General features: G+C 41.8%; 1 protein-coding gene across 1 annotated transcript in view; it reads right to left on the bottom strand.

The window, feature by feature from the left end:
* The window catches only part of GREB1 (growth regulating estrogen receptor binding 1), a 207,629-nt gene extending 196,248 nt beyond the window's left edge, over positions 1-11,381 (bottom strand). The window contains exons 1-3 of the mRNA XM_069728105.1: positions 11,225-11,381; positions 2,311-2,421; positions 944-1,120 (exon numbers count right to left, since the gene is read on the bottom strand). Of these exons, the coding sequence (XP_069584206.1) occupies positions 944-1,120; positions 2,311-2,421; positions 11,225-11,381 (445 nt within the window). The remainder of the gene's footprint in view (positions 1-943; positions 1,121-2,310; positions 2,422-11,224) is intronic.
* Between the last annotated feature and the right edge of the window lie 2,217 nt (positions 11,382-13,598).

Here is a 13,598-nt window from a genome sequence, read left to right as displayed (position 1 = left end):
GAATGCATTCTGTGAGTCATCCATGCGTTGTCCGTTTTTAATATTCAATGGGTAGAAGAAGGTTGGAATTATTTTATTTTTTTAATTTTTGATGCAAGAAAACACATTCCACATTGATGGTAAAAATGGATTCAAGGGGACCAAAATGGGATCACAATCGGATCCAACACATGCTCTGTTTTTCGTTTGCTTTCCTGAATTATAATATGGCTGATTTATGGAATATTATTTAGATTTTCACCTTTAGTAGATTACTCCAATCTGCTGGACTAAAAGGAGCCCACTGAGTGCCTTCCATGTACCAAAGATACCACCCAGTCGTATTTCTAAAATGAGTGCCCTGATTGCCCCCGAGAACACATCATAGCCTCAGTAATCCTTTCGACATAACCTACAAATACCAGGCATGTAAAGAGGAAACTAATATAAATGGCTGCACAATAATGAAAATAAATCAAGGCCACGGAAATAGAAGCAACACAAAACCATATCATTCCGACTCATTTTTCTGCCGGTCCATTCTCATTTTGTGCTATTTATATGGTACTCATTTTAGTACAGGACTTGGTCACGGTGCCCCGGCCTTCTACCAGCACTTTAATAGCAGCGTCTATAGTTTCCTTGACCATACAAGCACATTCTACCGAAACTGCCTCCAAAATTGCTTTTTCTGAATCTAAGATATTACATGAGGACACTGATTGCTCAATGGCTTGCAGAGCTGTAACTTAACCTACCAGTCCTCAGATGGAAAATATTAACTGGAAACCCTAAATATCATTTTTAGTATTTATTGTTGGCCCATAAGGACCTTTTTCGTGCCAAGGAATGACTACAGTCTTCACATCAAGTAGAACTTCCACCCTGGCAGGAGGCAAAAAACCAAAGACTTCATCTTTGGTGATCATCATGGTCAACCATGTCAAAATATCCATCCACATACCTAGCAGGGCATTGCGGCCATTGTCATCTGGTAGAAATCTCTTGTCTACGGCGCACACCAAAATGTGATCTGGTAAACTAGGCGACTTTGCGCCAACCAATAAAAATCCGGGAGGCACTTCAAACTGCTCGGAGGCAATGGAAGCCAATCTCAAGTCTTTACCCGCCTGACAAAAGCCTGAAAGAAAGAGAGAAAATCATATATGTAGCATCTAAAACTTTCCAGAACCCTCAATAAAAGGTGATGTCCATATTCCTAGATCCATGGTTCTGGCCAGAAACTTCTCGTTTTTTGTACATGGACACGTTATGACTCTTCCAATTTTAACTGAGCTGTTACAGGGAATCATTAGAAGTTTATGGGTCCTTTTCTGAAATTATTCCAAGATAAATCGTGCCATAGTCCATTACATGCTTGCCCATTTTGCTGTTGGTAAAATACAGTTGTTTAGTGGGGTGGTCCTATACTGGACAACCTATTAGTGCCCCACAAAGTAAAAATATACTAAATGGCCAGACCTGTGGAGCACGTCAATTCAATGGCTGTGTCCTGCCCTGCTCTCCTGGTGACTGCTGCAGCCGATCAGCTGATGGGCTGAAGCCTTCTCTATTTCGTACAACCAGAACAACAGTATTTCTTCCACTTGAACAGAATAGTGAAGGTGACCTTGTATATATCAGGAGACCCGAAAGAGACACTGGGCTCGGAGCAAAGGAGCAGCACAGATCCGGGAGGTAAGTATAGATTATCTATTTTGTGCAGTAGCCCTAGGATCAATAATAGACAACTCCTCTAAGTACAACCCCAAGTCCCGTTCAGGAATGTCCTAAAACTAGATTGTCCACTTTTGGACAGGGCTTTCAACTGAGGACAATATTTGTTTGGACTGGAAACTTGGAGCTGACGGCAACTAAGCGATAACAAATGATACTGCCTCTAGAAAGGAACACGGTATTAAATATAGGCACCATCTGGTTGTATATTCCGTGCCTATAGCTCGGAAGTAGAGTTATTTTTCCAAAATTGTAGCCCTACACCCTAGATAGCAGTCCTCAAAAATGTATGCAATATACACAAGCATATTTGGAAAGGAAAAAGCGGCTGGTAGACCAGTCTGGGGCAGCTTATCTTTCGGAAGAGCACAATGAACAGTTGACCGGTCCTACCAAAATTGGCCAACAGTCTTTTAATGTGTATGGCACCATTAGGGGTCAGTGAGATGCTGTCTCCATGGTTTTGCTTATTAATGGAAAGGAGGACGCATTAAGGATTTCTAAAGGACTTCTGTTGGTGGAAAGAATTCGAGCTTAGTGGACAGCTTTGCGGAAGACGTTCTGCAACATGTACCGCAAGCTCTCAATCCTCACCGTCAGTCGTACAGCAGCCTTCAGGTGGAGGTTTGTCCTGATACGAATGAGCTGGGCTACTTGACCCAGATGTATCATCTTCTTCGTCGTCATCTTCATTGTCCACTCCACCTATGGAAAAAGAAAGCGGATGTTTTCCAATGGGCACATTTATCAGGTATCTTGAAAAACAATTAAAATAGTTCAGGTCTGGACACTAAATGCCCACCACCACCGCCTTAGTCTGTATGCTGCAGCTCGACTTATTCATTTTGGCTGCTTTTTCTATCACAAGCCCAGCGCCGGCTAACAAAAAAAGAAAATTTGTGAAAACATGAATCTTTTATGTCTGATAAACTACAGACCCCTAAGCGAATAGTCAGAAACTGATTAGCTAGATGCCAAATATATACTGGTCAAAGTAGTTGCCCACCTTTTGCGGACTTTTTTTTATGTCTTACTTAAATTCATGAAATTGGGGCTAAAAAATAAATTTTTTTCAATTGGGTTTAATTAAAAATATTGCACCGTTTGGCATCTATAGCCTTTGTGTTGCACTGTCCATTAATGACTGCAGAATGAGTGATCTCAGGATCCGTCAGTCATCCCGCAATGACTCTCCGACGGGGACTTTCTAAGTCTTTGATCTGTGTTTTTCTGAGCTGACCACAGATCACATTAATGTTAAATGTCTCGGAAAATAAAGAGCCCGTAAAAGCAAATGGCGCAAAATGTTTAATGAAACCCATTTGTAAAAATGATTTATGATCCCAAAATACATGGATTTAAGTGAAAAAAAAAAAATTGTCCCCAAATGTTTTAAGAGGGAGTATCTTAGAGAAATACTTTAACGGAGCACAATTTAAAGCAATACCGCCTACTGTCGGGCAGATTTTTAGTGCGGAGTAGACTTTGCTGGGTTCCTTTGCAGCAAGAAGAAAGAAATCAGCAGACATGCCACTGAGGCTACAGAAGCCCACTTCCCCAAAATATAAAAAACAACTCAGATGAAGGGTGCCAAGCTGAAGGTCCAAATTCTTTAAACTTTAAGCACTCAATGTCCATTTTTCAGCTAAGGACCACAAAAAAAAAATGTCATCGTAGTGTAGAATTGTTGAAGTATAACACTTTCTCTACCAGATGTTTGTAATTTCCTTGTAAAACATTGCTGAGATTAGGAGCCTCCTCAGTTGCTAACAGAATTTCTGCCTATAGGAGTCCCAGACACAGAGAATTCTCTTTACTTTTCGCCTGCAGCTTTTAAGCCAATCACATGAGACACAAGGAACTGTATTAAATGTGATTGGCTAACACATTACACATGACAAATAGCGTCTATGACTCTTTTCTGCCTATGACTCTAATTTACTCCGTTAGGCCTCATTCACACGTCATACGAGAAAATTGGTTCAAGTTTTATTAGTGTTTTTGATCAGAGTTTCATGAGATTTTCATCATGATGGTCAGAGTATCATCAGTTTTTCACTGGTAAGAAAAAAATAAGTTTCTTCACCCTCTCCTAAGTATCAGTCTGTGAAAAATGGCATCTGAGCGCTGTCTGATTTTTTTTCACAGGCCCATAGACTTTCATTAATGGGTGTGATCCACCAATTGGACCAATATGCGACATGTCTCCACCTCCACAAAAAATCAAGGACACGTGAACAGCCCCGTAGACTATCATAGTCTGAGAACACTCATAGGCGGAAAACTGATGTGTGAATGAGCCCTTCGTAGTAGAAAACATTTCTGGGCTGCAATCGCATTAAGCGGTCATTCAGACGTCCGATTTTTCGTTTACGAGAAAACTGGACCGATTATCTGATCAGAGTCTGATCAGAGTGTGCCGTCAATGTCATCTGATTTTCTTGTATGTGGAGAAATAAAAAAAAGAAATAAAATTCTCCATTCTGATCGTGCGTGAAAAATCGGACTGCACTCCCGATTCGGCGGACCACTAGGTCCGAGGAAATAATCCAACATGTGAATGGCCCCATAGATTATTTTAGGAACGAGTGCTATCTGTGAAAACCACAGAAAGGACTTGAACACAAAAATTGGACATCTGAACGAGCCCTGACGGTATGTTTACTTGTCACGCTTCTTTTTTATATCACAAATTGAAAAATAGAAAAGAAAAATTAAATTGAAAAAACTATTTTTTTTTTCTTTGTACAAATGATGGTGTTTTTAAAGTGCTCCATAGAGATAAACAGACGCAGGGAGAACCTAACAAACAGGCAATCTCTACATGTGTTGCGGCTGTCTTGAGACACGCAGCCGTGGGGACTTGAACATATTATTCGAGCACACCGAAATCACTCAGGACGCGCAGTTGAGTGCTCCCGTGTTCTATATGAAAACCGCTGCCAGACTCCAGGAATAAAAAAAAGGATCACACATTGTATTTCAACAAGCCAGATCCTTCTCTCCCCAGAGAGATAGCATCCATTGTTTGGGGGGCTTTAGCCTAATGTGTATGGGGGCTTTAATGTGGATAGGACGACTTGAGAAGTATAAAAAACATGGCGAAAACCACATCAGACGATCACCGATACAATGTACAAATCCCACATCACCAGAGAGGAACACCCGCTCCCGTCTGACAGCGCGCTGCCTGCCAAATCCTTAATCCTGTGTTTTTATCTTTCCGGAGGTGAATGCAGTGAAATGAATAGTAAGATCCCTTCTCCACTAATCCAGGAAATTTCAGGGAATTAGGAAGTAAACTAAATTTATCACCTTACTGCGAAACACGAGCACAAAGGAGCATTACATGTGGGGCAGAGAGCGACCATGACACCCTGATCTGAGAACATCCAGGGGATGTGTGTGCGGAAAATCCAGTAGACGTCATTACTACGCCGCCAAACAGATGCAGCAGAGCTCGGGGTGTCATCTGGCACTTTACAGTATGATATCACAGGGAATATTTGGTTTTACATAGGACTGCAACCAGTTATAACTCTAAAGAGTTATTCCCAAAATCACCCTTATACCTACAGTTGGAGGATACCTTACTGATTATAGAGGGGGGGGGCAACCACTAGGATCCTCAGTAATATCAAAATCGGGGCTCTGGAACGTTGAGAACGGGTCACTGCAGTCCCATCGTAACTAGTAATGGAGGTGTGCATGTTTAGCCTCTGATTCATTCATTGTCTATATGACTGCTGGAGAAAACCCAAGTACTCCTCTCCGCTATTTCCAGCAGTCCCATAGACAATGAATGAAGCAGAGGCCAAAAATATGCAGTCCCATCGTAACTAGTAATCGAGGTGCGCATGTTTTATCTCCGCTTCATTTATTCTCTATGGGACTGCTGGAGGAAACCCAAGTGCTCCTTTCTGCTATTTTTGGCAATCTCATAGAAAATGAATGAAGCAGAGGCCAAAAATATGCAGTCCATCATAACTAGTAACGGAGGTGCGCATGTTTAGCCTCCGCTGCTTTCATTGTCTATGGGACTGCTGGAGAAAACCCAAGTACTCTTCTCTGATATTTCCAGCAGTTCCAAAGACAATGAATGAAGCAGAGGCCAGAAATATGCAGTCCCGTCGTAACTAGTAATGGAGGTGTGCATGTTTAGCCTCCACTTCATTCATTGTCTACGGGACTGCTGGAGAAAACCCTAGTGCTCCTCTCCGCTATTTTCAGCAGTCCCATAGACAATGAATGAAGCAGAGGCCAGAAATATGCAGTCCCGTCGTAACTAGTAATGGAGGTGCGAATGTTTAGCCTCCACTTCATTCATTGTCTATGGGACTGCTGGAGAAAACCCAAGTGCTCCTCTCTGCTATTTTCAGCAGTCCCATAGACAATGAATGAAGCAGAGGCCAAAAATATGCAGTCCCATCATAGCTAGTAACGGAGGTGCGCATGTTTAGCCTCCATTTCATTCATTGTCTATGGGACTGCTGGAGAAAACCCTAGGGCTCCTCTGCAATTTCCGGCAGTCTCATAGACAATGAATGAAGCAGAGGCCAAAAATATGCAGTCCCGTCATAACTAGTAATGGAGGTGTGCATGTTTAGCCTCCACTTCATTCATTGTCTACGGGACTGCTGGAGAAAACCCAAGTGCTCCTCTCTGCTATTTTCAGCAGTCCCATAGACAATGAATGAAGCAGAGGCCAAAAATATGCAGTCCCGTCATAACTAGTAATGGAGGTGTGCATGTTTAGCCTCCACTTCATTCATTGTCTACGGGACTGCTGGAGAAAACCCAAGTGCTCCTCTCCGCTATTTTCAACAGTCCCATAGACAATGAATGAAGCAGAGGCCAAAAATATGCAGTCCCTATTCTCGGAGTTCCAGAGTCGGATCTCGTGATCACTGGGGATCTTAGCATTCGGACCCCAACTATCAGTAAGTTATTCCCTATTCCCGGTATAGGCGATAACTTATCATTTTGGGAATAACACTGTTAGCAAACAATGTGGCCCCCAAGGAGAATAAGTCAGTAAATTGGGGCCATCGCTGCTTCTTATTATACTCACTGTAACATGAACAGCTAATGGCCACTTCACCATGGATAATCCGTCATTAGGCGGCAATTAAAACAAGAAACATTGGGTGACCAGAATTTAGAGTAGTTGTTTTTTTTTCTATTATTATTATTTCAAATATTTTAATTATTTATTAAAAAACTAAAAAAATATATATTTTTAATCTGTTTTGCAGGAAACAAAATGATAACTTCATCTCTATGATATCACGTACAGCCGACCGATGGGTAAAAATGACTAACAGATCATTACCAATAAGGACAGCAGTGCTGAAGAAAGCTGGGGACAACCAATATGTATGGCCCCCACAGAAAATACAAGGGTTGATAATAGAGATTATTGGATGCCAAATCTTCTGTGTTATTTTTATTATTTTTATATACATATTATACAATTTTTTTATTTTTAGTAAATATTTATTATAAGGTATTATATTAACTATAAATATCACACAGGGTGTTCTGGAGGAAGACTTTGCTAAGCTTCATAGTGGTGACTACATGGTTAAGTTCTCATCATGTCTAATAACAGCGCAGGGGACTTTATAGATTAGATCGGAAATAGGAATATAATTCTTGCCATTCATCACCTATGGATTATTAAAGCTAATTGACAAAACTAATAATAAAAAAACAACAACCAATATGAAACATCAATAGAAATAATAGAAATTATTATAGTAAAGTAATGATCACGGCTTATATTATTAATATGATAGTTATTATTGCTGTTTCTTCTCATGTAATAATATTAGAAGAGATGAAGATATGAATTACTATAATACATTTACGATAGTTATCTAGATGCAAGAAAATAATGTTCAGTGTTCACTGTAGAAAATCTAATTATTTTTTATTGTATTATTTTAGATTATATTTTCATATGTCGCTAAGATACGGATAGGGATAGATAGATAGATAGATAGATAGATAGATAGATAGATAATAGATAGATAGATAGATAGATAGATATTAGACAGATAGATAATAGATAGATAGATAGATAGATAGATGATAGATAGATATTAGACAGATAGATAGATAGATAGATAGATAGATAGATAGATAGATAGATAGATAGATAGATAGATAGATAGATAATAGATAGATAGATATTAGACAGATAGATAGATAGATAGATAGATATTAGACAGATAGATAGATAGATAGATAGATAGATAGATATTAGACAGATAGATAGATAATAGATAGATAGATAATAGATAGATAGATATTAGATAGATAGATAGATAGATAGATAATAGATAATAGATAGATAGATATTAGTAGATAGATAAGTAATAGATAGATAGATAGATAGATAGATAGATAGATAGATATTAGACAGATAGATAGATAGATAGATAGATAGATATTAGACAGATAGATAGATAGATAGATATTAGACAGATAGATAGATAATAGATAGATAGATAGATAGATAGATAGATAGATAGATAGATAATAGATAGATAGATATTAGACAGATAGATAGATAGATAGATAGATATTAGACAGATAGATAGATAGATAGATAGATAGATAGATAGATAGATAGATAGATAGATAGATAGATATTAGACAGATAGATAGATAATAGATAGATAGATAATAGATAGATAGATATTAGATAGATAGATAGATAGATAGATAATAGATAATAGATAGATAGATATTAGTAGATAGATAAGTAATAGATAGATAGATAGATAGATAGATAGATATTAGACAGATAGATAGATAGATAGATAGATAGATAGATAGATATTAGACAGATAGATAGATAGATATTAGACAGATAGATAGATATTAGACAGATAGATAGATAGATAGATAGATAGATAGATAGATAGATAATAGATAGATAGATAGATAGATAGATAGATAGATAATAGATAGATAGATAGCTATTAGACAGATAGATAGATATTAGTAGATAGATAGGTAATAGATAGATAGATAGATAGATAGATAGATAGAGATAGAGAGAGATAATATATAATTATATACATACATACAAAGATAAACATATGGATTTTGTCATCTATTCGGAGGAATTTCTGTTTTCTATTTTGTGATCCTTGTATCTTGCAGTTATTGTAAGTTGCAATCACTCTTTCCAGGTTGCTCCGTGTTATATCTTACGCTCGATATCTAACAATCCTTTCCATTCTCATTACTATGAATCTCCTGCAGGTCACACCGTTCATTCTTGGTGATTTTATTCTTATCTTACTATGAATTGTAGGATGTTAGATCCCAATGATAGAAGTCCACAATGTGATCGGTCGGTGTGCCCCCATGTCCGTCCACCCCCATGGCCGTCCTGACACCACATTACCAGCAGACCCCTCTCCTTGCTTCCATCCCCACCCTAGTGGTTGACTCCTGTAAGATAGTCAGCTCCTGAACTCAGACCTCTTCCTCTCCTGGGTCTTAGATGTCTCCATACTCCCTCTAGTATTTAGTGTATGTCAGATTGGCCCTTTATAATAGGTGATAATTTACATAGCCCCGACACACAACTCCTTGCATCGGTCCCAGGTCTATTTCAGAAGAAGCTCATGAAGTCCAGCATGAAGTACCTGGTGGGATACTCCATACCAGCTCCATGCAGATGTTCCCCATAATCTAGCATGAAGTACCTGGTGGGATACTCTGCACCAGCTCCATGCAGATGTCCATAGTCTAGCATGAAGTACCTGGTGGGATACTCCATACCAGCTCCATGCAGATGTTCCCCATAGTCTAGCATGAAGTACCTGGTGGGATACTCCACACCAGCTCCATGCAGATGTTCCTCATAGTCTAGCATGAAGTACCTGGTGGGATACTCCATACCAGCTCCATGCAGATGTTCCCCATAGTCCAGCATGAAGTACCTGGTGGGATACTCCATACCAGCTCCATCAGATGTTCCTCATAGTCTAGCATGAAGTACCTGGTGGGATTCTCTACACCAGCTCCATGCAGATGTCCATAGTCTAGCATGAAGTACCTGGTGGGATACTCCATACCAGCTCCATGCAGATGTTCCCCATAGTCTAGCATGAAGTACCTGGTGGGATACTCCACACCAGCTCCATGCAGATGTCCATAGTCCAGCATGAAGTACCTGGTGGGATACTCCATACCAGCTCCATGCAGATGTTCCCCATAATCTAGCATGAAGTACCTGGTGGGATACTCTGCACCAGCTCCATGCAGATGTCCATAGTCTAGCATGAAGTACCTGGTGGGATACTCCATACCAGCTCCATGCAGATGTCCATAGTCCAGCATGAAGTACCTGGTGGGATACTCCATACCAGCTCCATGCAGATGTTCCCCATAGTCTAGCATGAAGTACCTGGTGGGATACTCCACACCAGCTCCGTGCAGATGTTCCTCATAGTCTAGCATGAAGTACCTGGTGGGATACTCCATACCAGCTCCATGCAGATGTTCCCCATAGTCCAGCATGAAGTACCTGGTGGGATACTCCATACCAGCTCCATCAGATGTTCCTCATAGTCTAGCATGAAGTACCTGGTGTGATTCTCTACACCAGCTCCATGCAGATGTCCATAGTCTAGCATGAAGTACCTGGTGGGATACTCCATACCAGCTCCATGCAGATGTTCCCCATAGTCTAGCATGAAGTACCTGGCGGGATACTCCACACCAGCTCCATGCAGATGTCCATAGTCCAGCATGAAGTACCTGGTGGGATACTCCACACCAGCTCCATGTAGATGTCCATAGTCCAGCATAAAGTACCTGGTGGGATACTCCATACCAGCTCCATGCAGATGTTCCCCATAGTCTAGAATGAAGTTCCTGGTGGGATACTCCATACCAGCTCCATGCAGATGTTCCGCATAGTCTAGCATGAAGTACCTGGTGGGATACTCCATACCAGCTCCATGCAGATGTCCATAGTCTAGCATGAAGTACCTGGTGGGATACTCCATACAAGCTCCATGTAGATGTTCCCCATAGTCTAGCATGAGGTACCTGGTGGGATACTCCATACCAGCTCCATGCAGATGTTCCGCATAGTCTAGCATGAAGTACCTGGTGGGATACTCCATACCAGCTCCATGCAGATGTCCATAGTCTAGCATGAAGTACCTGGTGGGATACTCCATACCAGCTCCATGTAGATGTTCCCCATAGTCTAGCATGAGGTACCTGGTGGGATACTCCATACCAGCTCCATGTAGATGTTCCCCATAGTCTAGCATGAGGTACCTGGTGGGATACTCCATACCAGCTCCATGCAGATGTTCCCCATAGTCCAGCATGAAGTACCTGGTGGGATACTCCATACCATGCAGGTGTTCCTCATAGTCCAGCATAACACCTAGCTGACTTTTGGTTTTCTCATAGGACACCTGAACAGTAGAGCAGTCCTCCTTAGTAAGGAGAATAAGGAGCAGCCTCTTACCTTCTTGAGATGATAACTGCTGTTCCGCTTCTAAGTAGAGCTGGGAGAATATCGGTCTGGGGACCAAGTTGTTGGACCTCAGCGAAGCCTCGATGGAATTGTGTAGAACTTCCTCAAAACGCGTCGTCTTCAGTTGTCCGGCATACGAATTCCCCATCTTCCATAGGAGAAGAAGAATGCAGAAGTTAAACTTTAAGGACAAATTTTTATATTTCTTTTGCAAATGAGAAATGTTGTCTGGTGTCCAATCCTGCGGGTCACGTGTATGGGTGCTGGTACAGAAGGACCATGGTGAGGAGCCCCAGAGTCTGGTGTGTCCTGGTGCAGAGCGAGGAGCAGAGTGCTGGAGGGAGCACTGTGCAGCTGCAGTCAGGAGCCAATTCCTCCTCTGTGACTGTGTGATCTGAGCCTGGGCTTGATATATGACAGGAAACAACCTGCCAGCAGCGACCACAGGCTGACACCTTATATAAAGGACCTGTGATCCCCAGAAGACTCCCTACGGTTTACAAGCTGTACAAGAACATCCAGCAAGAACTGTTTGTCAGACAATACATCTAAAAAAAAAGAGATAGAGGCTCATAGTGAGCAGAGAGAGACATCTCAACTCTCCGATTAACCCCTTCATGGTGGGGACACGCCGACCCCCCAAAAAACTCAGACGTCATCTGTGATGATCTCGGGACGTCATACATGACTTGTGCGCAGAACAGATCGTTAAACCTCAGACAGAAGGCTCCGTATCCCTTATAATAAAAAGGCAGAAAAAAAAAGAAAAGTGCCGAGATAATTTAATCAGACAAATAACTAAAAAATATATCATAGATATCAATGGACGATTTACTCATTTTTTTTCTTACCAGAAATAATGTAGTTGGGGTTAAAAATAATTTTTGAAATTGAGTTTCATTAAAAATTTGACAAGGTTTTCCTATAATAACCTATATAATAGGTCAATATTGTGCAACTGTGACCGGGCCCATGCAGGAGGGGGGCGCAACTGTGACCGGGCCCATGCAGGAGGGGGGCTCACCAACACTATCGCCTATTTCAGCTGGATGTGCCCCTCACGATGCACATTTAGCTGAAATGTATGGCGGCGCAGCGACCCACCGGCTCCCTGCAATGCAATACACGCCGCCAGCCAAATAGAGGCTGGCAGCTAACATCGGCATGTCCGTCACAGGCGACGCATGGCAGTCACATCATACACCATGGCAGACAAACGGATGTCAGCTGCCAGCTTCTGCATTGGCTATAGAAGTGGATGCTGCAAGTCGTGGGAGCGGAGGAAGGGGAGAAGAATCATTTATTTACTAAATGTGTTGGAGAAAAGCAGAAAAACGGAGGACATTATATCAGGAAGGGGCCCAGGGTAGGGGACATTATACCAGGAAGGGACCCAGGATAGGGGACATTATACCAGGAAGGGGCCCAGGATGGGGATATTATACCAGGAAGGGGCCCAGGATAGGGGACATTAAACCAGAAAGGGGCCCAGGATAGGGGACATTATACCAGGAGGGGGCCGAGGATGGGGACATTATACCAGGAAGGCATTTCAAAAACCTGACCTGCACATCCAAACATAGACTGAGTGTGAACAGGTGCTGAACCCAGAGTCGCCAACTCGCACATAGTCAAGTAAAAAGGGCAGCACACTGCAGCGCCAAAACATGCAAACTTGAAAACACGAAATTTGAACTGCATTACTGCACTAGAAATATGAAAAATGAGAGCTTTTAGCGCATAAAAATGGCCATATTTATGTGTACCTCGTAGCCACTTTACGGCATCTCTCTTATACGAGGTCCTACGCTTGACCTACCTCGCTGAGAATAAACGTCTCCATCTGAATGGGTACATGTGAAACCTCTTCTTGGACTACGAGGTACACATAAATATGGCCATTTTTATGCGCTAAAAGCTCTCATTTTTCATATTTCTAGTGCAGTAATGCAGTTCAAATTTCGTGTTTTCAAGTTTGCATGTTTTGGCGCTGCAGTGTGCTGCCCTTTTTACTTGATTATACCAGGAAGGGGCCCAGGATAGGGGACATTATACCAGAAAGGGGCCCAGGATAGGGGACATTATATCAGGAAGGAGCCCAGGATAGGGGACATTATACCAGGAAGGGGCCCAGGATGGGCACATTATACCAGGAAGGGGCCCAGGATAGGGGACATTATACCAGGAAGGAGACCAGGATAGGGGACATTATATCAGGAAGGGGCCCAGGATAGGGGACATTATACCAGGAAGGGGCCCAGGATGGGCACATTATACCAGGAAGGAGCCCAGGATAGGGGACATTATACCAGGAAGGGACCCAGGATGGGGACATTATACCAGGAAGGGGCCCAGGATAGGGGAC

The sequence above is a fragment of the Ranitomeya imitator genome, chromosome 5 (genome assembly GCF_032444005.1).
Source record: "Ranitomeya imitator isolate aRanImi1 chromosome 5, aRanImi1.pri, whole genome shotgun sequence".
NCBI classification, from domain to species: Eukaryota; Metazoa; Chordata; class Amphibia; order Anura; family Dendrobatidae; genus Ranitomeya; species Ranitomeya imitator.
This window is presented reverse-complemented; position numbering and strand designations above follow the sequence as displayed.